Genomic DNA, 25,576 nt, shown 5'->3' with positions numbered 1-25,576 from the left:
AAACCCGGCTTCTGGTCTCAGGCTGGTCAACGATGACATTATGGAGCTAAAACGTAGCTAAATTCCACCTCTGGAAATGAAATATCCATGGAAAGGTTGCACTGACATGCCACGAACATGTCTGCGAGCACTGCACGTATGAAATGTCAAAGTGATGATGTCAGAAGTAGTTCTGTGTTGCACACTTCCGCAGGAGAGGTTCTTCTTCGGTATTCTTCTCGTGGTGTGATGTTGACAGCACAAATGAAATACATTTAGGACAAAAGTGAAATGTTAACATTTGACGTGTAAAATAATGTACTGTATATCAGTATAAGCACAGGTTTCGTGTTGACAGTACAAAAAAGAACTTTATTCTGAACTTCCTCATTCCTCCCAGCTGATTATAACCGGATTCTTTGGATAAGATGCAGTTTGCCCGGAGTTTTAAAAGCAAGCCTCTTAAAATCTGTCAGATGGTGAGTGTGATAGATGGAGTTTGTGTAACTACATTCAGATTGGCCACAAGTTTAGAGGGCGTATGTTGTGTTATTGTATTTCTCTGAATCTTACTCATTAGGTAGTTTCGGGTTATTGCGCTCAGGATAAGTGTTCCACATATTTTAGTTTACAGGAGTGCCTTGGAATCCTTAAGTTCGAAGTAAACAACACAAAACGCTGCTTGTCAAATGATCTGGTTTAACATGTTTTTCTTGTAGACATTTCTGACAAAACCAACGAGGAACTACTATTTCCTACAACCTCACAAGAAAGCCTACATGCTGCCTCTTATGTGAGTACTGCCACACTTGTTAGTAATTCTACTACATCACAATAACATTTAATTAGATTTAATGCCACCCTTCAAGAGGCTGAGTAGCCTAATTAGCAAGGGACCGCGGCCATGTGTGCACATGTGACAGGGAAGGGTTATTTTAGCCGTCAAGTGAGCGCGGCCCCTTCAAAGCCAACCCATGTTACGTGTTTACAACGCTATGCAGGATAAACACGTTATAAATATTCCCAAACTGCAGCCAACAGCTTAAAAAACAACAACAGAAGGTATTGCGATGACACGGACTTGCCTACACTAAATATCAAATCGGCGTTGTAAGTTTTAAAAGACGTGCTTTGTGCGTGTGTCGGCCACCGGCAGTGAACGTCCCGGCGGCCGAGGCACTCTCGTCTTCCCCGTTCGGAGAGGCTAGGACAGCGCGTAGGCTTCGGCCTACAACTACGCACGCGTATCGGAGTGGCCACGATTGTAATCATCATCGCGTGCAGCTCGCTGCTTGCGTGCGGATGTCTTGCGATCGGCTCCAGAGGCTCTGGTGTTGCCTATAAACGTGATTATTGTCCAACTTGTACTCGCAAAAGGCCGTGTACTGTGCATGAACCAGCAAGGCGCGTCTGGGTTGGACACCGAAGATAGCGTTGTGGTTCTTCGTTAAGGTCCGGCGTTGTGCCTAGAATCTTGTTTAATCATAAAAGGTTCGTGTTTAATAATACAAGGTTCCTGTTTAGGATTGGGGCTAAGGTTTTGAGACGTGGTTAATCATTCGGGTTATAGCTGGGGTTAAGGATGATGTTTTTTGCGCAGTTATAAAACGTTTTAAAATAACACCAGTATTTAAATATGGTCATGTTCACTTATTGTTGAGTATTGCACGATTGTATAAGTCTGCAGCGCATTCGATATGCTTAAAAGTTACATATATGCACCTGGCAGTGATAACTTTTTTTTACTACAAAATGCACGTCGATTTGGCATTAAGAACAATGTTTTTATATTCTATGGTTCTTTCGGTAAAGTCACGTAGATAGAAAAAATAATAACAATAAAATAATAAAAATAAAGTGAATTAAATTGTTGTTTTATTTAATGTACTCGATTGACATCTCGGTTATTTCATTACCATTATTTTGAAGCACATGCAAGTCTGCATGTGCCAAAAGTCTCAAGTTCACAAATGTGGTTTACAGGTGGCGCTACACAGTCATGCTGCTGCTGCCAATGCTGCTGCTACTGCTGCAGCAGCCTGGACTGTCGCTCTGCACAGTCCCATCTCTCAAATCCACCGACATGAACACTGTGGTCAACTCTCCATATTCTTCCCTAATTTATTTTAAACAGAAAAGTAAGACCGGTTAGCTTTGTAGATTTAACTTCCCCCTACCCCTTCCCCCCTTTAACTACTTTCATGTGCTTAACCATGCACGTGCATTCATTGAGATGTGGACCATCGGCAACGGACATTTATTGACAATCCGTGCATAGGTTGAGTATGAGCATATCACTTGACACTTGTGGAAGTAGTACATTGTGAACGTTATTTCAATGTGTGTTTATTTGATATAGTGCTTTCGCTATGTAATGTATTCTCTTCCAAGATGTGTGGCCAGTGTGAAGGTGTGGGCCAATACTCCACCAGGGGCTGTCAATCTCCCATCTAGTGGAGGCTCTTCCACCATGCAGTGTTGAAATATTTAGAGTAATTATTTTAAGAAATGTGTTATTTAATTGCAGCTGTATGAGTTGGTTTAGGCATTAAGTATTCAACTCCCCTGCCCCATCCCAAGTAATTTGTTGAATGTTAGCGGTTAAATTGTATTTTTTTACTGCATTCTTATATTAATGTTTTGGTCGTCTTGTCGCCTTTGTACAATTGTATTCTGCTCCATTAGCCTAAATAAAACATTTCTGGAATGCTCTTGCCGCTTATCTGCAGCTTAGTTCCCTCCCTTCTCTCCATGTCTATTTCCCTATTACACCAAAACCCAGAGCATAATTGCACCTATACCTAACATTCTGGCACCTCTCGCCGCACGTTTGCAACTGGTTTTTTTATTTGCGTGTTTATGTCACTGTTAGGACTAAAATATAGAGCTTGTACCTAACTCTGGCGCCACTCTCAGATTTGCATGTTCTTTTAAATTCGCAGTGTATTTAGTTTACGACTGTCAAACACCTTGTTGGTTGTGCAATATTCCTTAATGACCCCAAACTCGTTCTCTGCAATGTTTATGTTTTTGTTTGTTGTTGTTGTGCTCAAGCACCAGAGATTTCCCTTGTGAGATAGCCGGGGGAAACCAGCTAAACGCGATCATACGTGTTGCAAGTAAAATCAACTTAAAATGTCATCTTCGTGTCATTTTCATAAACGAAATAATGTATTCTCACATGCACTACTTCGTGCATGGATCATGAGTGTGAAAATGAACGAAAATTGATTAATCGATGAGGACATTTAAGCTTGTTGTTTTTTATGCTCTACCACAGGTACCATCCAAGTGAAACATTTTTTGAAGAATCTGGATAACGCTTCTGAACTGCTTAAACAGTATGCAATTTCAGTGTGGCAGGTATTTACATTAAACACAGAGATAACAGGGGTACCATATTAAAGCATTATATTAAAAAAGTGATGTGTTTATCACTGTGTTTCTCTTTTTGTATTACACTGTATAATATTTTTCAGGTTGACTGCCAAGAAAACCATGTGGATCACTTTTGTGAGAAAGACAATATTATCAACAAAGCCTATCTCTTTCAGTAAGTGTCCAGTCTTGACATCATTTCATTTCATGGGCCACAGCTATGGTGGACAGGAAAGTATTTCTATAGCTTTGGAACGTTATCCTCTTACATAAACCATACGGTGTGTAATCTCTATTGCAGGCTGAACAAACTACCTCAACCCCTATACCTCGACACTCTATTCGATGTCGACTCGATCATGGCCAACACTCTGCAGTAAGTATCATTGTGACCCACTCCAAAATGCGGGAATTGGCCGAGCAGCATTTTTTTTTTATCTTAAAACAACGTGTACGCTCATGTGGAGGGTAAATGTTGCATGTAGCAAAAAACCCTCCAGATACTGGGATGTGTTTTTAAAGGGTATTTAATGTGGGGTAATAAAACATTTATAGTAAGTTACAGGATATATATAGAAATGGCTGAACATTATATTTTGTTATGCACTTATACTTTCGTTATGCATCTTTAAGTAACAATGCCATACAGTATATATGTGTTATAGTGTGTGATTCAATCATTATTCTAGGTAAAAAAAATCTCTTCCTGAGTTATTTAAGAAAGGAAGAGTATACCATCTTGTCAAGTGTCATTGTTATTTTGGTTAAACTTCCACAGCTTGCTCTTGATGGAGGAGGTGAGATTTGTCCAAGATAAGCAAGGGCTGCAGATCCTCAAGGACACAGAAAAGGGCCGTAGGGATGTTGTGTTTGCTTATCTCCGTGCTACTGGTCTTCCAGGTATGAATGCCTTGAGAAAAAAGTGCAAATCACTTTGCTTTTTGCGTGGTCAGTGTGGATAGATAAATCCCCTAAACTAACTGCACGTGACTTGTAACTATAGCTTTTCATTTCCTGCCTACGGTTGAATATAACTTCTGTTTAAAACTCCATTATAGTATGCATAAACAGGTAGAAATAGAGTGATCTATTTAAAGACACAACTACAATTTTCAAAAGAAAGAGAAAAATGTATTTAAATTCAAATCGTCTACATGTCTCCCACCAATGTCAACGTATTTAATCTTTTAGAATTCTCCGAATACACTTCATCCAACATATCTGGAGTAATTTATTTGCAGCATTCAGTTATGCGTATACTGAGGTAATTGGAAATCAATGAGTTGTTTATATATGGATCCCCTTGCACTTTTGTTTAGCATTTTACAAGATTACTACTAACCTATCCGAGTGATGTGGTTTTACTTTCAGAACACAGAATATTCATAGAAATGGCATTTGTTTATGGAAACAAATTCATCTTTGCCTTCTCAACGGACCAAAACATTCTAAAGGACCTTGGGTGAGCACTATTAAAGTTTTGGGAAAATAAACTGAGAGTTTGTACCTAAATCTTGATTACAGTAATTAAGGGAAAGTTTATTAAGTTGCTGTTTTCATTAACCGATGCATACAATTTCAATGTTATTTGTATAAAACAGCTTTTACCATCACTTAGTGAAAAGGAAGAGCTCAGCATTTCAGCCTCCTGGCTTTTATTTCCTGAAGATTACTTGGCAAAAATAGCTTTCCGATGTGTTTTCCGGTTGTACCACGTGTTGTTCGCTATTATGTATAATGTTTTTCTCAACATGCTGGGAGCTTCTTCAGTTTTATTAGTTCCCAACGGAGCTTCCAGCATGTTGAGAAAACACCGGACGTAATATATAACACGAAAAAACACGCTGTACAACCCAAAAACACATTCTTGTTTTTTTCGGTAAAGTCACGTAGAAGGGAAATAATAAAAATAAAACAATAAAATTCTCACGACGTTTTGATTGCAAAAAACTTTTTCAAAAATGTTCTTGGTGTGGTTTTCACACCTGATGATGATTGCTTGTGTTGCAATCGAAACGTCGTGATAATTTTATTGTTTTATTTTTATTATTTTATTATTTCCCTTCTACATGACTTTACCGAAAGAACCAAGAATATGAATCCCTGCAGTCACGAAAGCTTTAAATCGAAACCCAACAACACATCGGAGAGTTACACAGCACAATCGCGAAAACCTCATCAGCCAAAATGCCAAGTTCTATGTTTTCTTCTCTGTGACAACATGAACAATATTTTCCATCTACCTGTTATCTCACGTAATGGATGCGTTTGTTTATTAATTGGTGACAGTTTCCTTGGTTTTAATCCTACATTCCACAGATGCTGGTGTGCATTACGAATTGTTTTGTTCCTTTGCTGTCATACAGAGTGCTGGAGAGCTCCTTCTCCCCACACCTATGGCTCATCAGCTGTGGGGCTTTGTCACTCAGCGACGACCAGCCATGCCCCGAGACCGCCTTCCGGCAGCCCTTGACCTTGCCTTACTTGCATCGCTTCTTTAAGCTCGCTTCAGGGCCACCTTATGTGAGTAACATTTGGAAAGAACAATCATTTATTAACACAGATGGTAAGTAGTTGTAGTCCATTGCTGATTGGTTGCACAAAAGTACCTTCATGTTAACCGAATGGTAATTGTATACTACTTACAACTGTAAAAAATATGCAGCAGTAGTGTGGTGTTTACCACACTGCATTATGCTAACCACCAAGCCACTGTCCCATGCACTTTTAGGTATTTGTATATATATTTATTTTTTGCTAACTCTAGTTTCGTTTTCAGGTGGAAACAACAGAGGATCCTGCACATGCGCAGACAATTTTTTCGGAGCTGCACATCCCAGAGGTGTTTTTGTTTTCACGGAGAGAGACGTACCAATATGACAAAACCACCGCGCGCACCTTGTCCCATCGCCTGCTGGGCTCAGCCGGTGTCGTCCTTGTCCGCTGGTAATGTTCTCTTTACAACAAGGCCACAGGACATCCCGTAGGCTGCCTAGTCATCCTGCTGATTGCATTAGGCAAACTGCAACGAACCGTGCTATTTGTAATGTTTCGTGTTGTGTTGTGTTGTATCATGTGCCACAGTGAGGAACACGGAGTTGCATTTCCAACTGATTTCAATGTCGCCTACAGAGGTGCAAATCCAGTAAGTTTTGCTGAAATCTGCATAAAAACATGCTCTTAAAAGCTGTTCTGTCGGCATAGCCGTGGTTAGCGCTGCTCCTTTCTGCCTGAGGATGCCTCCAACGTGGGAGGAGAAACGTCACGAAGGAGAAAGCAGCAGGTTTCCACGGCTATCCCAAAATAACATCTTTTATGAGTATTTCTCATACATCAAGCCGTGAAAACCTACATCAGGACATCTACATAAAGCACATGATTTTCAACATGTAACTAAAAAGTGAATGGCCAAGCTTGTTTTTTTTTTCAAGAATGCATTTTTGGTTACAGAGCGCAAAGGTGGAGCATCTGTTGATGCAGTCATTTGAGGCGGTGATCACCCGAGTGGAGCGGGAGGAGACGCATGGCTCCGAGCAGGAGCCAGATCACAGTGGTTATGGTCAGCCCCAAGAAGAAGATGATTATGACCCCTCTTCCTCAGACTTTATGCCACTCTGGGGTAACAACTCTTCAGTTTCGTTAATGTTAATATCTCAGCGATTGACACTGCAATCAAATGCATTGACATCACTGTAAATTAATAGCTGCAAAGTGGATGAATGCAATTATACGTCTTGTATGCTTTAGATGTACTTGGTGCAATGTAGTTTATTGTTTCATATTTAACTGGACTGATCACAATTATTGTGGCTGGAGTTTGCAATAGTTATGAGCAGTCCATTAAATATGATTACAATTATCTGAACTGGATATCTCAATCATTCATGTATTTTTTTTTATCTTCTTCGGGGGAGAGTTTTATCGTGAGTTTTTTTGTTAATTGAATTCATTATGAATGGGAAAATTGTGCTTATGCGTAAAAGTATCGGCTGTGAAAAACCTATGTGTAAACTTGAATTGTGTAACATAGGTTCTCCCCACAAATTAGTTCATAAATTGTCACAGAAATTGCTCTGTCCATGTGTGTAAGTATTCAAATGTTGTGCCGGTTTTTGTCTATATGGTCTTACCTCGCAGCCATGCAGGATGATGAAGTTGTAATGGCTGTAGAAAAAATCAAAAATAAGAAGCTCAACCTGGAAGAATCCGTCCCTGCACTCACAGACGTCGGCTACCAAAGGGTCTTATCGCAGCCAGACATGGATCTAGTCATCTTCTATCTTGGCTGTACGTTTATAAAAATGAAAAATACGTATTCAATGCAGGGTAACGAGTCGCAACGCTGCGTAAGAACTTGTGCAAAATGATTACAACTGTTACTTTATGTGCACAGTTTATGTATTGTTATTTGTAAAATACATTGCTGATAAAAAAAGTATTGGTTTTTAACGCATGTATTACAAGAACATAAGGTGTCATGCCGTTGACATTTTTCACGTTGCAGCTTTTGCTGTTGAATAAATGTAGCTTGTGTTTTCATCCACAAGGGGATGCTGTCTCTAAAGCTTTTTTATGGACCTTTGCAGAAGTTGCCAACAAGATATCAGGTATGTGACTTTTAAGGAGTTTAACTGGTAATCAGCCTTTGGCTCGTTTAGAATTCACTTTTTATTTTGCGATATAGATCATAATTTACATCCTCAAAATATGGTTATCTAAGCTAGTGAATGTCAATTTAGTTCTTGGTAAAATGTTTGATGGATTGAGAAAGCAGACACTAAATGGTTTAGTATTTAAATTCATCATGCATTTTACAACACACCAGATAATTACTGTCATGAAATGTGGTCCACCTACCAATAAGTATGACTTTAAAAAAATTTCACTCTCCGTGCACTTAAAACTTGAAAGTCTGCCCGCGTGCCCTATCCAAGACAAATATTTAAACACAATTTCCATCCAATAAACGCCTTATTTGCGGATGTGAGAGCAACCTTAATGGCATTTGCTGCACCAGTCCCAGCCCTAAGAAGTCTGACATTTTGTGCACACAGCAGCCTTCAGCGGTGTTGGCAGACGAGTCTCCCCGTGGCGCGTGGACTGTGCCGAGTGGACGGATGTTTGCCAGCATGCCAACGCGAGCCGCCTCCCCGTGGTGTTGCTCTTTTCATCACTGGTTCAGGGGCCAACCGCCTACCCCGGAACCTTGTCGAGGGATGCGCTTCTCAGCTGGGTGGCGATGTGAGTAATTTGCTCTCTCGTTATCCCTCACCGTGACTCTCCTGAAAGAATCCATGGGCCTGAATCTCATATTGGCAGAAGGCTTTTTCACCCATTGTGTTTTCAAAACGCACCAATTTTTTTTACAATATACGACGTTTGTTATTGAATGTTTGGTAATAAAATGCTTTTCACTTATAGGAAATTGTACCCCATGCGTGTCAACTTCCCTTGGGGCATTCAAAACATCGAGTGTTGATTTATTTTGTATTCTTGTCTCAGTAATGCTGATCTCCAAATACCTGTTTAGTTTGTCCTTCTCCCGCACCTTCAATGAGCACAGTTGGCTACGTGCAGTGCGAAATAATTGTAACATACATAACCTATTATTCATATAAAGATGCATTGAAGTAAGTATACCATGATGGTGAGCTGGCGAGTGCACTGCTATGAACCCAGCAACCTGAGTTTGATCCCATGCCATGGCTAACATGGCAGTGGAATAATATCTCAACCAGTCCTAGCTATCTCCATTCACCATCTCGGCATGGCCAAGTATGGCCAAACAATCCCCATTACGTATGTGGCTTTGCAATGTCTTCAGCAGTGGATTGATGGAGGTCTATTAAATAAACTTTACCCATGAAATTAGCATGATCTTGTCAGTGTTTATACACTCTTTGCCTGAATAATGAGCACACGTATTTTGATTAAATTTCGCTCACTTTCACTCCCTCTTTAACAGTAGCATTTACTTGCTTTTTTTCAATTCTTGTGTGTTCAACATAACAGGAAATTGTGGTTTTAGCCACAGCAACCATGTAATTCTAAATATTATCTCAAGTGACCGAACACCCACAGGGTGCAATTACTGTTATTTTGGCATTCGTGCGTATAATATTACTCACTTCTCACTTTAAAAGTTACGTCCTACTTGTAAAAAATACGTACGATATGAATAACCAATTTTAGAATGTTTCAAAGCACATTATCAGGAAATGGATAATTTTGTTTGGCTTGTCAATATTTAATGTATACTAGACAGTTGTAAGTCAAATTCATACAATGTTTGCATCGGTTTCCAAAAGCAATGTTAGTTTTCGATTTGAGCATATGCAATATTCCTATAGTTGCTAAGTGAAATATTGTTTCTGAAATTTAGTCCATTTGAAATACAACATCGGACAAACTCCGGAATGTATGTGTAAATGTCACTTAAGGACACCATAAGTAAATTATTATTGAAACAACGCTTGACACACAGCCAGGCAGGAAAACGCAGGGGATTGGCGGATAACTTGAAGAGATTTGGTGGGAAAGAGAAAGCAGGGAGATGGTTGTTTAATTTAAAATTTATTTTATTTGTTACACGGATGATCCTGTTTAGCCAGTTGTCTGGCTATTTTACGAGCAGCAACAATAACAAAGACAAAAACACCAATATTGCAGAGAACGAGTACAGGGTCCTTCAGGAATATTGCACAACTAACAATCGAGGTATTTAATGGCCCTAACTGAAACACTTGCGAATATAAAAAAAAACCTGTGCAAAAATGAGAGCAGGAGGTGCCAGAAAAGGTTCTGTACAATAGCAAGCAGAGCGCTATATTTTACTGGCATAAAAGAGAAGCAATTAAAAAAAAACTTTTGAATCTTGCACACGACAATCGATGGGTGTATTGTGAGCTTAATTTATGTTAATTACTGCAGAGTAAGACTTTTATTCTGACTACTCAGCATTTTCTCCTAAGATTAACCATTTAAAACACAACAGAGGAATGCAACTCCACATATTAAAAGAACTGCCGACAGAAGCAGATATTATGGAACTCGATTTGAGATCCCTTGAAAATTACCTCGTCCACACGAGGAATGCTTGTACGTGACGATCAAAGCAATATTTGTAATTCTCAGATGTTGAATTTCGCCAAATTAATTACAAAACCACATTTTAAATGTTGTATTTGTGCAGCCATTAGTGACTAGGCTGAAACCATCAACTAATTACTCTTGACAATTCGATGTCATTTTCAGCCACCTTTTGTATTTGTTTTACCTTACTGAACCAACAGTACCTTAAATTCGGTGCCATTTTCATTTAGGCTGTTGACAGCACTTCAGGCATATTACAAATCTTGATTAAGCTATCATAATAATGGCTGGCATATTCCAAAATGTTTCTAGCTTGAGCAACTATAATCTCTAAGTTAAATAAATTATATGGCGATACTGCATTAGCAGTGGTGCACAAGCACAAATAACAAAAACGCAACACATTCATCAATAACACTACCCTAAAATAATACTATATACATATATACCCATATAAAGAGTTGATATTTCTGGCAATGTCCCTTCTTCATAGCAGATATATCTCTTGCCTCAGACAGTATATGTATTTTTGTAACTTTTAGGGCAGTGCTGTTGATGAATGTGTTGTATATTTATCATTTTATTAGCCTAATAAATCATAATAAGCTATGTGACCCAATGCAAAGCTGTTCAGTTTGTATAACTGAGCATTCATAATAGAGGGTGTTTGGGTTAGATCGTTTAAGTAATAAATGTGTCGTAACCCTTAAGTATAAATGTGTCGTATAGTTTTTCTGGTTAGAATGTTTTGTTGCTATTTCATTTATACCTGATGATGATTGCTTGTGTTGCAATCGAAACGTCGTGATTTTTATTTTATTTTACTTTTATTAATTTTAATTTTTTACCTACGTGACTTTACCGAAAAAACCTAAGAATATGAATCCTTGCAGTCACGAAAGCTTCAAATCTAGAATTGTGTCGTAACCCTCCACCACCCAACACAGCCAATTAGTAAGGGATTTGCCACAGCCAGCTTCATCGGGCGATTTGCCAGAATCGTGTAATTAGCAGCGAAACATCGTACTACTCAAATTGTAAATGTTATGGATTTGCTCTCCAACACACCGGTGGGCTGAAGTAGTAAACTAATTGGCGTTTTGTTTACGTGGCAAATCCCTTACTAATTGGCTGTGTCGGGTGGTGGAGGGTTACGACACATTTATATTTACGCGATCTAAGCCAAAAACCTTTATTATGAATGATATTGGTCGCGAAAGCCTGGTACTACGTGTTAAACTGAATAACCGAGCATGTTAGGAAATGAGATGTGAAAAAGTACAGATGCTTAAAAATAGTGTATCATATTGTACATATTAAAATGACCAATGTGTTAAAATCAGGCAGTCCATATGTCCCTAATGCGAGTTTATTTAAAAGTACATTTGTAAATATGTTTTGCAAATATTATTATGAGAATATTTACTTTTGCAAGTATTCAAACAGTAATTCGAACCATGACAGAAAAATATTTGTTTTGGGACGTCATGGTGGCATTAGCAAATGATCGTCGTGATAGATTGAGTGGGCCTCTACTGCTATTAGTATAACTTGGGTAAGTGCTGTCAGAGCCATCATAAATTCCATGTAGTGCGGGTTTTTCTGCATTGTATATACACAGCACAAATGCCTTAATAAACTCGCGTAGTTTGCCAACACAAAAACAGCATTATTCATAGAATCTGCAGCAACTGGCCCCAAGCCCCAATTCTCCCACAAACCCCTGTACATATGATGTAGGTGTCAGTGTCTGCACACTTTCCCTTAGCACATTTAAAGTTGATAATGTGCACAACACACACATATACTGTCTGATGTATGTGAGAAAGTCTCAACAATAATATGTGGGGAATTTTTTTGTTATCTCTTTGCAATCCCTATATGCTTTTCAATGGTTTTGCAGCACCGATTAAATCTGCCGGCCCTCGGGTTGTAAGTATGCCAGCCATGAGCCTGTGCCAGTATATTTATGTCACTGGCAGCTGTGGGTGAGTTTTTGGAGGTTACAAATACAGGAAAATTACACTTTGTCCTGAAAGTGTTTTATCACTGTCAAGCTCAATGTTAAGGCTCATTACCATCCACAGCAAATATTTTATCGGTAACTACATTGATACAGGGGGTTACTTTTTAATCAGCGGGAAAACAATTAACATTTGTAGTCATGACAAAAACATGTCTTTGATGAATCTTTGACAATTGCTTGCACTTGCTCCAGTGATGAAGAAAGTGTAAACGAATAAGATGTTACTCAGATACAGCAACCCTTTGATGATTACACATTAAATATATCCTCGGTGTGAGCATTATAAAGTGCATAATTACAATTCAGTGAGAAATGAGTTCTAAAACAAATAGAATCACCCAGACAAATACAATAACTGGATAGATTAATTATGCCCTGATTATTTATGCACTCGTCTATAGGCTTCATTAAACATATTTGTCATCCATATCCAAGGCCTCTTACATTACACCTTCCATTTAGAAGCCAAACAAACACATGAAATTAACTAAAGCTGCTTGCTTAACAAGATTTAACCGTTGCTCTGAGTGAGTATTAAATAACATTTGTACTAACATCACATCGGTGTCTTATCGCCCTTCCCTGTCATTTTGTACATGCGAGTGTGTGCACTCTTACACCGTTTGATATTTGCAATGTACCTAAAATGCCCGTAAATGTGTTTGTTCATTGTGACAGGATTAGAGTAGACAGCCCACTACCATTGCACTCGGTGGAAGAAGCGATGGGTTTCTTGCGAGGGGATTTGCCCAGCTGTGCTGCCGACCTTTGCAATACTTCTGCCCTTGCACTGCTCACAGTCAACATGCCTGCTGGTGAGCCGTGCCTAGAGCACTAGATTTATTACAAACTCAGGCCAACGTAACAACTTAAAAGCATTTTATATGCAGAGTAACTGTTTGTTTTTGGAGTTCCTTCAAATGTTTGTTCAGTGACTCAATTTGGAGTGTTCACCTATTGAAGCTTCTAAAATACAACCATCTGGTCCTGTAGCTGCAGGTTTGGGTTTCATCTTCTGGATTTAAATAACAATAAATAGAAAAAATGTAAGTGTTTTCTTGCTTGTGGGTGGCCTTGAGGTTATTTTTCCTGTCTCTTGATTAAGTGTTCATACAGTCAATGTCCCCAGTAATGTTCTAAGAGAACATTATGAAATGTGAACACAATGTGTGCTAACTCTATAAGGTAAGTGGTCTAATGTCACTGCAAAAATATGCCATTGTATGCTGGTGTCTCGCCAACATTTCAAACAATTCCAGAAGATAAAAGAGTTCCCAACTCACAATCAAACGCTTGTGAATTACAATCACGGTTGGGGAGCTGCTCAGCCTATTATCCCTTTGTGATCCATAAAATGAGCATCACTGAAAAACATCACGCTGCAGTGGTTGTCCATTGGAGAGGCTGGCTCCTGCCATTGAAATGTGGAATGTTTCACTGCTAACAGGATTACCAAAGTAAATAACTACTGCCCAAAGCCTGTTTAAGCCTAAGTCACTTTCACTCGACTAAATACTTTATATGGGGGTTAGCTGTGGTGCAGTGGTTCACACACTGTTTATGGACCCAGCGACCCGAATAAAATCAGATCATCAATACATTTGGTATTCGCGTCGTTATCGCACAAGGCTATTACGGAGGTACTCTATTTCACAGATGATTACAGTCTGCAGTAGTTTCACAGCAGGAGATAATGTTGCTACGTGACTTTCCCCAATTATGTCTTTTGCAAGTGATCTTCAAATTTTGCTCATTTGGACCATGAAGCTGGCACACGTGGACTACTTTACTTCATTAACGTCCCGGGTTCTTTAATGTCCACTGCTAAGCAGATGGCGGGTATTTTTCGTTAATACACACGGCATATTAACCAGCACCAGAACCGAAAACCACATAGCCATGTGCCATGTCACCACCGGCTTGAATTTGATTTGCCGGACATGGCGTAATGTATGATATCTGAACAGTTCTTGCTTCTCCCACAATTTACTAAACCTGCACTGACCTTCCTGGTAAAATATGGTCAAACAACCCCCATGACTGGCCCACCGTGGGGAGGCCTCCTCTAGTTGTGGATTGACAAAGGACTGTAAATAAAAAGCTTTATAGGGTTAAATGCCCCTGCTTTGATATGAGAGGAAATCACACTGATCCAAACTGCTGCGAATCAATACACGGTGAATGATGATGTATTGAAAAAGTGCTTTTTTTATTTAATGTTGCAGAGACCACAGCCTTTGTTGAAGCCAGTAAGGCCCTGAGAGGAGAAGTTCTGATGGGATTGTGCATCACCGATCGTGTGGCCTTGGATGTGTAAGTCACACCTGCCACCATGGCTCAGTTCCATTCTGGAGGTGAAATCAGTTTAAACTCGCGTGGCTGGCAGTGATGGCCTTATAAACACCATTAGTGATCTAAAAAGCCACATAATGAAAGTGGTAAAAGTAGTGTATACAATGCAGTAACGTTTTGTTGTGTTTGCGTGGATATTTCCCAGTTCATATTGACATTTTTTAAATCGTTTTTCTTCTGCTCCAACTTTAAACATCAGCATTCTAAAAAACGAGTGTTGTGTCTGTGTTGTATAATGGTGATGGCTTTCCTTTTTTGTCAATGTTTTTACTTGTTAGGTCCACTCAACTTGGCAGTGCCATTCCTTCCATAATTGTCTTCAAACGAGGGGAACCTTTTTTAAAGACATTTGCGTTCCCACGGCCGATCAGCGCAGATGTCACTGTGAAAACTATCCGCGACTCCAGCCAGCCTGCATTTGTATGCCGCTCTTGTAAATTACGCAGATTCAAACATGCATCTCAACAATGAGCCTCCCATATTATTTCCCACCCTATCTCGCAATCCCTTCTATTTGAAAGTATTATTTACACACCAGTATCTTGGCATTCCAAACATTTGGTTTCGTTTAAAAATTCCTCCTTTATCTTTAATATCAATGCGGATGTGTATTTTGTACTGGAAATGTACTACGCAGCAGTGTTACATAACATGTTTCCATGCGTTGGGGGTGGTAGTATCGTGGTGTGCGTGCCTTGTTCTATGGTCCCAGTGGTACAGGTCTAATTTCCTGCTGTCCACACCTTTGGCAATGGATATATGGAAATGCCCTGAACCTACCCAAGGTTTACCCAGCTTAAAGTAAATTGGTGCGGTGTGTCAACATCAACGTCATGAAAATGGTGGTAGCATGCATGAGGCTGGCCACATCATCCCACAGTCAGCCTTACCATTGTTCCATACCACTATATGCAGTTGACAATAACCGATTAAATAAATTATTGTCAACAGCATTCACGTTGACAGTATTGAAATTTACCTATTTAATCTTTTACATCTTTATATATGTACATTAGTTTGTTTTACCGTTTGGAGACTGAACAGTGCATGTAATGAGTTTTCAAATTTAAATGCATTTTCGTTTATGAACTCATGTTTCAAGTTTGCGCAAACGTTTGTGTTATGAAATCTCTAAATAACGCTGTTGTTCGTTTTAATTATATGGAATGCACTGTTTCCTGTAAACTTGCATTGACAAAACTGTCCAATTTAGATGTTCATTTTATCATTCACACGAGTATAATTTTTTCACCAGTAATGTTTTTTCATGTCAACGTTCAGCGTTATCTTGCCTGTTTGCATGCAGGTTCCAATGGAATTTTGTAGAATACTTTCATAAAGCACATTCTTATCAATTTCATAGCACCTTGTTTGGCCACCGAAGTAATTTGTGTTTGTCAGGCATTTACATATCAACATGCAAATTTGCAATTGAAAGTGTCAGCTGTGTCCTGTACGCTTCGTTGCAATGTGCAAACAGCTAAATGCCCGTTTCAGAAAAAAACATACCCAACGAGAGTTTAGTTCAGTGCCGCACCACTAACAACTCGGCATCGCCTCGTGGTGGTTCCGCTGATTAGGAGAACAAAGTGAAGTCTCTGGATTAAACTTAATTGTCTTACAGATATCATCTCTGACTCTTTTTAAACCGCCACGCTAATGTATTCATAAATAGAATGAGGGCATGTCACAAGGAAAACGCCCATAATACAAAATTCACTTGAAACCAAATCAAGTCGCCTATATTTGTATCTTCCATACAACATCTTTAGCCATATTTCATATAAAACAAAACAAACTCGAGCTCATGTTACCCCACTTTAGTACCATAAACGTTTACTCATCATCACCCTTTACCATGATTAATCCACTGCTGGATGAAGATCTTCCCTTTCTTCTTCTTGGTTCTTTCGGTAAAGTCACGTAGAAGGGAAGTAATAAAATAATAAAAATAAAACATAAAATAATTCTCACGACGTTTCGGCCACAACGCAAGCAGCCGTCCTCAGGTGAAGACCAGGTCTGTCGGGGAGACAGTGTCTGAATGATCTTCCCTTTCTGTCGCTGTCCCGCATCATACCACGGCTTTAAAATTGAAGGACGACATCGTCCCTCAATTTTCACGTCTGTTGTTCTCTCGGGAGCATTTTCCTCTTTGGCACGTACAAACGCGTTACATTTTAACTCGCGACATTTAACGCTTGTCCTGCAGGCAGAGCTGAGCGTGTCGCTGCTACCGGAGCTGCTACGTGTCGGCCGGCCTCTCTTAATCCTGTTTGTTGGAGGCCGCGATGGAGCCTCCGTGTCAGCCATGCGTACACTGGAAGCCGCAGCTCGGAGCGGGGCTCTGGCTTACAGCACGGCTTGCTGGATGGACACGTAATGCCTGCACGCATCTGCCCCATCGCGTATCCATTCCACGCTGTAGTCAACCTGATCAATCTTGAGCCGAGAAGATGTTTTACGTTGATTTTTTCGTCACAGTTACTGAGCATAGACCCAAAATCCTGATACACCTTGTGTTCAGCAAAAAAAACGCTTTCACTATTATAGGTGTATATAGATAACAGTTCATATGTTTCTTGAATTGAACAAGCTTGGATTCATTTGGTAATCGAGTTGATGGAAGGGGGAGATCCAAAGTCCAGCAGTGTGAGGGTAGATGCATCAAGAGAAGTGTAGAGTGAATCGTTTTCGACAAAACCACGAGTTTGACTTGGATTTTCTTCTTCTAATTTTAGTTGCATTTCCCAGGACAATTGAGACATTTCAGCAATATAATGAACACGTTACCGGACACGTTACCGGAAGCGTGTCATCGCCTTTAGGAAAACTAGGCTACGCTGCATGCATCTGGCACACTCGTGAGCATTCCTTAACATTGTGCACAGCTACTTGGAAAATAAATTGTGGAATCATCTTGTTGCAGGTTTGAATAGAGTGATTCTATTCAGGATATCCACCAGTGTCTCATTTAATTAGCCTCCTATAAATAGTCAACTTTTGGGAGCGCACCTTTGCGTATGCTGGGTCTACGGCTAGGAGCTCACTTCCCTGTGAACTGCATGCTGGGAAAAATGTAAATCTTTAGAAAACTTCCAAAATGTCATGTTTTAAACCAGACATGTATTTCATGTGGTGCGCTGCTGGTCTGTATTGTACTCGGCACGATATAGGAAACGTTCGTATTTTCGTACTTGTCTGGGTGGAGCGGTGGCACAATGATGAGCATTCTGAACTATGAGCCGGGGGAACCTGAGTTTAATTCCTGGCGATGGCTCGAACATGAGTGGACGTTTAACATCTGAATCATTCCCTTCATCAACGCACACTGCACAGCATAGTGAAGTACGGTCTAAACAACCCTCATGGACGACATGGCGTGGGGAGGCTGTCATCCAGTCGTGTATTGACAAAGGGTTGCACATGATTCTTGTGCATTTTCTGGTCTCCACACATAGATGGAGTTTGGGGGGGGGGGGCGGGATAGGCAGCGCCCCCCCCAAACTAGGCACCTTTAATTTATTTTCAGTAGTTTACAATTAAGATTAAACATGAATTATATCCACCCTCGATGCCTAATGTGATGGACAAAGCGAGAACCCCTGCCAAACTCCGCCTTTGTCTCCACATGTAAAACAAACAACATGGTATGTGCTTCTTATATCTCTTGTATGCAGTGTGGACAACCCAGTGGGCTTGGAAATCCTGGAGACATACTTGCCGAGGACAGCCAACCCTCCGGAGTTGGTGTTGGTGAACCCACACAAGGGCGCAGGACAGGTCTACGCGTTTCCCAAATCTGACAAGCCACTCACCGGCTCTGCCATCTCTATGTGGCTCACAAGTATCCGGCTTGGAAACCTACAGCCGACAGGTTTGGACAAAAAAATATCAGCGATGTATCATGAACACCAAGTGTTGTCTCGAGTGGAGTGTCTGAAAGGTCAGCTGTCGTCTGAGTATTAGGGTCGTTCTTGGTATGGATCTGAAGGAGCACCATGATATTATCTGATAACCTAATGATACCACTGTGACTATTTGGCTATCAGGATATTAACGCGGCATGTGTTAGAAACCTTCACATCGTTTTTTGTGCCATTCTTATAGCGCAAGGCTATCACAAAGACGCAGTGTTTCGCAGATGGGTATAGTCTGCCAGTAGAGGGTGATGTTGGGCGCTGCGGTGGAAAGATGTTAACCCGCTCGCCTAGTATACAGAAGTTCATGCATGGGTTCGATCCCGACCCTGACGCCTGTAAGTTTGGAGTTCTCCCTGTGGTCGCATGGATTTTTCTCTGGGTCCTCCGGTTTTTCCATCCACATTTAGATGCATTCTTTTAGCGTATTTGGCTGTTATAATTTCCACTGGATAGGCCGCTTCGCTGAGCTATCATTTAGATCGTTTCTGAAAAAAATGCTGTATAGCTCAGTGGACCTTATCTGGTAAAATAAAAACAGTTTAGTGTGGTTTTACCTAATTAAGTCATTGAGTAATTTTTCACGTGGCTAATTTGGACCGTGATGCTGGTACACATCGCATACTCTTTGCAGAATAACGTCACGGGATCTTAAATGTCCACTGTGAAGCAGTTGGCCTATATTTGTAGTTATTATACCCACAGTATTAACCAGGGTGGCCACTGTGCTAACATCACAAACCTCTGCAACAAGTGGAAAACGTGCTCCCGCTCAGACATGTCACAAAGTGATGAGCTTCATTTAGGGAATTAGAATTTTTTTTTAGCAGTTTATTGTATGGCTGTAGCTGCAATGAGTAAATAGGTTAATTTAAGCGAGGGGAAAGTTCCACTTAGCACGTGGTAAAACTGTCAGTCATCCTTTTTGACTTCTTAAAATAACTTCAGTCTAAGCTCACACAGCGCATGTGCAATACATCCGAGTATATGACTCAAGAAATGGGAAAATCATACTCCTTTGTATTTTGCTGCATTTCCGCCAGTAGTCTAGGCATTTCAGGAAACTCTCTGAATGCAAAATTAGTGGCCGGGGAAATTATTCTCAAGGGCAATGATGAATATATTTGACGGTAAAAAAAGCGAAGGGAAAATAGTACTAATTGCACTGATTCACAGTCAGTAAAATTAGCCTCCGTGTATCGCAGCAAGCCGTCCGAGTTGTACACCCACATGTTTTCACTTAGTGATGGAATGAGCCACTTTTTTTGAGGGTGCTTTGATTTCTGGACAACACTGTCCCTCCCCGCATCGCCACCGATGTGTAACTCCTTTTCAAACAGCACACGTTTAAAATTTCATTTATGCAGAATGTTACCCGTTTATAGAATCTCTTTCCTTTGCATATATTTTTTCCACAGCATGGGAGCATGCAAAAGTATAAAGTTGTCCTGATCGGGGAATGTTTTACCTCCCTGCCCTCCCCTCATTAAACTAGCGTTTGCGAATCTCTTGTACTGGCACTTTGCCAATATGGCCTGAGGTGTTAAGGACCACTGTTACTACAAGTACTTGTCCAAAAGGCAGAAATTGGTGAAGTGAAACTTACGAAAACTTGAAATATTGCATTGCTATAAAATTTCAACAAAACACTTTCTATTAAGATTCATCCAGTTTCTAACTCAAAACAACAAAATCGTACTTTGTACTGTAATCCTTCGATTATTGTTTCAAAATCAAAATGATGTCCTGCTCAAATGAGATTTGCGGCAGCCCACATCTGTTTATAACCCTGAGCCAGTTGTAAAACTTCTACATTTTTATGGCGAGTCCATCCATAAGACAACCACTGTTACCTTCTCCACACGATGCTCATTTCATCCACCCCTGTGGGATCATTGAGTCGACCCCAACCAGGATTTGAACTTACAACCTTCTGATTATGACCTGCTCGCCATACTGTTGAGCCACATTGCAGGATATATTATTGTTAATAATGTAATGAGTGACTTTTTTGACATTAGCGGAAGTCGTATTGAACCATAATCTTGATGTTTTCAATTGGTAAGGAAAAGTAGCGGAAGAATGTTCTCGTAGTTTGAGAAGAAATAAAAAATTACAACATTCTGGCAAGGAGTTGTTTCCACCCATACTCAGTGTGTTGCCTTTGGCACCACCGTCATGAAGGCTGTTTGCACAGCATTTGATAGAATTTTAAAGTAAACAATAAAAGCCTCTTTTATTCCTCAACTGATGCCACATTTCATGACACAATTTATTTTAAAGAGCCTTCTATTTCTCCAATAGATTCTTTGTGGGGGAAAAACCACTTCCTTTTCTTGTCACTTTAACTGTAGCACCTCTGATTTGCATTCGAGACGGCTGCACATATTTTGTGTGTGTTATAAATGAAACTCATTATTATTGGACGAACAAAGCATGACCATTTTTATGCCAAATACTTTTAGACGTTCGGTGCCATGCTCTTACATTGTGTTGCTTCTCTGTGACTACGGGAGTAAGTAGTTACAGCACGTAAATATGTGAATGAACTCAGGATTCATGCCATGGAAAACAGGTTGTATTCTGTGGTTCGATTCACTGACCTGGTCTTCTCAAGTCTTCATCATAAGTGTGGCTGGTGAAAGCACTGTGAATGCAGTAATTAACAGCCACGCTCCAGTCGCTGTTTATGCGAATAGCCTCTCTGCAGCATCAATTTCATAAACCCTTGGTAGATTACAGCACGATCTAACTCTGAATGGATGTCTGAGCCAAAGTGTATTTGATTTTTTAATGTGTAATTATAGACTTGTTCAGGTCTCTAACAGTGCTTTTTGTTTACATAGAGCACTTTTCTCGGCTTGTGTTTTCGAAGTTCCGTGTCAATTGATGGAGTGGGTTTCCTTTCATTTTGCATGGCTTCACATATCAACAGTAAACGACATTTTGGGCAGTGCCATTAAAACAAAAACGTTGCTCATTTCCATTAAATTTGTATCCAAATCCGCAGACTGCAGTGGTTTACTATGGGACCGTTTAGTAAACCACTGTGGCCTGTGCTCCTTTTAACGGAGGAGGAGGAACAGAAAAATGACACGGATTATTCTGAAGTCCTCTTATGGCTATCGGACCTCGATATTGGCATTTAACTCCTGAACATATTGCTGTAGGCAAGAGGAGAATATAATGAATGCTTTCATTTAATATCAAAACACAGAACATTGAGTTTCATAACAATACGCAGATGTTGAGAATTGGAAAGGCAATAAAACAAACTAAAGCTTTTCAAGCTGTATCTAACAAGACCACAACATCCGGCAAAGTTATTTTAAAAGCACATTGCTCAAATGCAGCAATGGAATAAATTAATATATATCATTGTGGCTGGTTGCAGACTGACGTATTTAATGCCACCAACCCACCCTATTTGTTTTCCCCAGCTGTTCTGCCAGACAAGACATGGCCTCCGTCACGCCAAAATCTGGACTTTCTGGCCATCATGGATGCCGAATCACCGGGGTTCGCCGAGAACCGTAAACCGAATGGAGCCGACACCGACGACAGAGATGCAGGGGACGGTGAAGAAGATTACGATGACAACGATGACGCTGAGCATAGCGGGCAGCAGGAGGAGTGGAGTGAAAGGGATTCGAATCACAGGGTTTCGTCTGCTTACAATGGGAGGGAGGAAGGATTCCTACCAGCACGTGCGCCCCAAAGCGCTGGCGGCGGTCATTTTGCCCCTAATGAGAAAATGCACCAAACCCGGCCACCACCACAAAGCCAGCCTCATGACAGACATGACGAGCTATGAGTGAGAGCGGCACTTTTTTTTTTCTCCACCCCACTCTTATTCCAAAAATATGATATTATACAGCTGCCCGTGTGTTGGAATGTCCTTTCTTATCGTGGTGCATGCTGTGTATCTGACTTGTTTGGATAACTTTGGGTGTTGCCTTGCCTGTGCTCTTTGCGGGGGAGGGTACTCCATGGCAATCAAAGTGCAGCTGTTTTGTTCCATGTGAAAAAAGCTCACCTTTTAGCCCATCTGGCTCTGTTAAGCTTCACTTGTCAAAATCAATATCCCACCATTTGTCCAAAAGTATTATCCGATACATCCTTTGACCCAGCTCCCACACACACACTGGTCATTCGTTACTGTCTCTGGATTGTGGGAGTGCCTTTCACCAGATCTTTAGATAGTGTTGCCGCCCCCCCCCCCCCCCTCGTGTGTGTGATGTTTTTTTTCCATGTGCTCTGGTTTCCTCCTACATATATATAAACACTCATAAATTGGCTTCAAACTAAATTAAAAACTACAAACCCATTGCTGGACCATCCTGAAAAAAGAGTCACATGACTCAGTGTGGCTTTCCCCTAAAAACAACAATTATCCCAAAATAAGTGCATTAAAGCTTTGTTGTGGACATACTGAAACATGTTGGACATTGGATACATATGAAAGTTATCATGGAACCGTAGAAAAGTTTTAATGTTCATCAATTAGTTGTGCCATGTTCCAAATGTTTCTCATAACTTCAGGCGAACTAGAGCATATTTAATAGAAGTTTCCCAATTCCCATTCGCGAAATGAATTTGGATAACCATAAACGAATAGCTCTATGCCATCATAACAACAACTTCATGTATATTATGATTTATGAGCAACTGTTGAACAAAATTTAAATACTGTTTAATTTCATTTTTATACTATTTAATTTCATTTTAAAACAGGTTTAGGTTATAGAAGTTAATCGTCAAATTAAGTGTAAAGAATGTGGAACTAAAGAAAAGTATGTATTTTTTCATCTTACAAAGTCAGGGTTTTGTAAGTCAGGTTTCATATTTGTCCACTGCCAGGGAAGAATACATCCCAAATATGGGTTTTTTTTCTCTCCAAAAGAGCATGCTTTGTGTACTCTGACCACCATTTGGCGATGATCCTTTATATTTTTGAATGGCAAGCAATGTCATCTTCACCCTATTTCCCACTTGCTTGTCATCGCATCAATAAAATACTACTGCCATTCATCGCAGAGGAGAACAGATTTTCATCTCTAGCCTGTGCGGGTGATGACGTACTTGGAACGGTTGTCCCGACAATAGGTCTTTGAATCAATGCTACAAATGTAAATAGCTTATCGTTATCGCACGTCTGGGCTTTGCTGTTTTACAATTACTTTTGGTATTTTACAAATTCGAAATCGTGCGTTACTCGGCAACAAAACGGAACAATTTTATAAAGTGTACGTTTATAGAACAATGTGTTTTTGGGATTTGGATTGTAAATGTTTCAAATCGCTGGAATTTTGTTCTGGTTTTGTCTAACATAGCATTGCAAACATTTAAAGTTGCGATCATCCATGTGGTTTGTGTTCTGTGTTGCAGCACATGTTACACATGACACTGTTCGCGTGTTTGCACCCCTAAAAGCATTAAAAAATTCGCGGTTTTATATCATCCCCTTTTTGGTTGTAACATTTTCTGTATGCCATATGGCTTTTATGGGCAATGCCCCTTTAGCATTGGAAACATACGTGTATGTAACTGCAGCTACATACTTCAACTAAATCGATTTTTAAGTGATTTTCTTGTTCTTTTATACATTTTATTCCTGTTTTTAGTTTTTCCTGTAGGGAAAAACCACTCATTTTTGGGACCGGCGAGAGATATACATATAGTATGTACAGTATACGCTTATATAAGCGCACAACTTTATCTGTGATGAACGCTGCACTTTCCGTCGTTTTCATGCAGGGGGCGCTGCAAACCTACGCGCCCCCTGCATGAACGACGGAGGCACAGGGACAGACGGTCGATCGTGTTGGAATCGATCTGCAGGCGGCGGTCTTCTCGCACAGCCAGCAGCTCTATGTCGCCTTATCTCCATCCCGCAATCCCAAACAGGTGAAAGTCCGCATCGAACCGAACCGAACCCCCAGCAAGGCCATCTACTTAACGATGATAGAAAATTCACACGAAATGTCGTTTTCAATGAAGTCTTCCAGATGTAAAATGATGTAAGCTTTTAATGAAGAAATACAATGATCTAATTCAAATCATAATACAATTCAAAGATGTTTCATATTAAAACTTCAAAACGGAGCATCGGGTGCTTGCGTGAATGCGTCGTTCGTGTGCTGTCCAATCTAGCTAAGCACATCGGGGTCTACACTTTAAAATGTAGGTGTTGGCAGTTTATAAGTAAATTAATAATTAAAGGACAATGTCCGGTCATGCCGACGCCAAGTCCAGTAACCACAATAAGTATGGCCCCATCGACAGACCTCTATCGTGTATGTGCACACTATATGTGTGCGTGTCTATGGATGGAACTCAAGAGAACGTGTCACAACAGCATTTAGAGCTGCACGGGGACATTGTCTTTGTGCTCTATGTGTGTATATTATGAATGTAGATTGTGTATATACCGTACGTGTAATGTGTGTAGTATAGTAATGATTGCAGTCATTTTCCAATCCACTGACGGATGAAAACCTACCGTTGTTGTGGCGGGTTGGTAATAGTGAGAGTTGGCGCCATGCCAGGTCAGATATTGCTCTTCTTGTTAGCTGTGGCCAAAAAGTTAAACTCTTGAATGGGTCACTGCAATTGCTTGTAACACCAGACCATATTTCAAATCAACCAAACTAAAGCAACTGATCGAAGAATCCAACAGTCGGATCGATGTCCCAATCTGCCTCGATAGGCTGCCTTGTTTTAAAACATACACACAGTTTATAATTCAGTTATGCAGTGTGTTTCTAATTGTTCGGTTCAGAGTTTGTGGAAAATTAAATGGCAATAAATCAAACAATAGGGAAAAGAT

The 25,576-nt window shown here is 40.2% G+C and overlaps 1 protein-coding gene across 7 annotated transcripts; it reads left to right on the top strand.

Moving 5' to 3' along the window:
- The first annotated feature begins 402 nt into the window (after positions 1-402).
- Positions 403-25,576, top strand: TXNDC16 (thioredoxin domain containing 16). 7 transcript variants are annotated; one of them, XR_009756277.1, is made up of 21 exons: positions 403-458; positions 699-772; positions 1,963-2,117; positions 3,260-3,342; positions 3,459-3,532; positions 3,659-3,733; positions 4,136-4,257; positions 4,729-4,819; positions 5,724-5,880; positions 6,137-6,303; positions 6,442-6,502; positions 6,808-6,976; positions 7,495-7,644; positions 7,905-7,964; positions 8,412-8,598; positions 13,154-13,290; positions 14,701-14,788; positions 15,106-15,260; positions 17,040-17,206; positions 18,508-18,704; positions 22,188-22,360. XR_009756277.1 is itself a non-coding variant. In XM_061568280.1 (21 exons), exons 1-21 carry the CDS (start codon positions 408-410, stop codon positions 22,559-22,561), a joined length of 2,778 nt encoding a protein of 925 aa, XP_061424264.1. In that variant the 5' UTR covers positions 403-407; the 3' UTR covers positions 22,562-25,576. The 7 variants fall into 7 exon arrangements, 6 of the variants coding, with proteins under 6 accessions (XP_061424264.1, XP_061424263.1, XP_061424266.1 ...); XM_061568280.1 differs by having other exon boundaries at positions 8,415-8,598; positions 15,106-15,247; positions 22,188-25,576; XM_061568279.1 differs by having other exon boundaries at positions 15,106-15,247; positions 22,188-25,576.

The sequence above is a fragment of the Lethenteron reissneri genome, chromosome 41 (genome assembly GCF_015708825.2).
Source record: "Lethenteron reissneri isolate LAM-NWPU_2019-01 chromosome 41, ASM1570882v1, whole genome shotgun sequence".
NCBI classification, from domain to species: domain Eukaryota; kingdom Metazoa; phylum Chordata; class Hyperoartia; order Petromyzontiformes; family Petromyzontidae; genus Lethenteron; species Lethenteron reissneri.
The sequence above is the reverse complement of the archived record's forward strand: the minus strand, read 5'-3'. Positions and strand labels throughout refer to the sequence as shown.

Bases quoted from the DNA above. Each gene is read 5' to 3' on its own strand.
- TXNDC16 (XM_061568279.1), top strand. From the start codon at position 408: ATGCAGTTTGCCCGGAGTTTTAAAAGCAAGCCTCTTAAAATCTGTCAG. The intron at 8,599-13,153 runs GTGAGTAATTTG...TCATTGTGACAG, and splicing joins CTTCTCAGCTGGGTGGCGAT to GATTAGAGTAGACAGCCCAC. The intron at 13,291-14,700 runs GTGAGCCGTGCC...TTAATGTTGCAG, and splicing joins CACAGTCAACATGCCTGCTG to AGACCACAGCCTTTGTTGAA.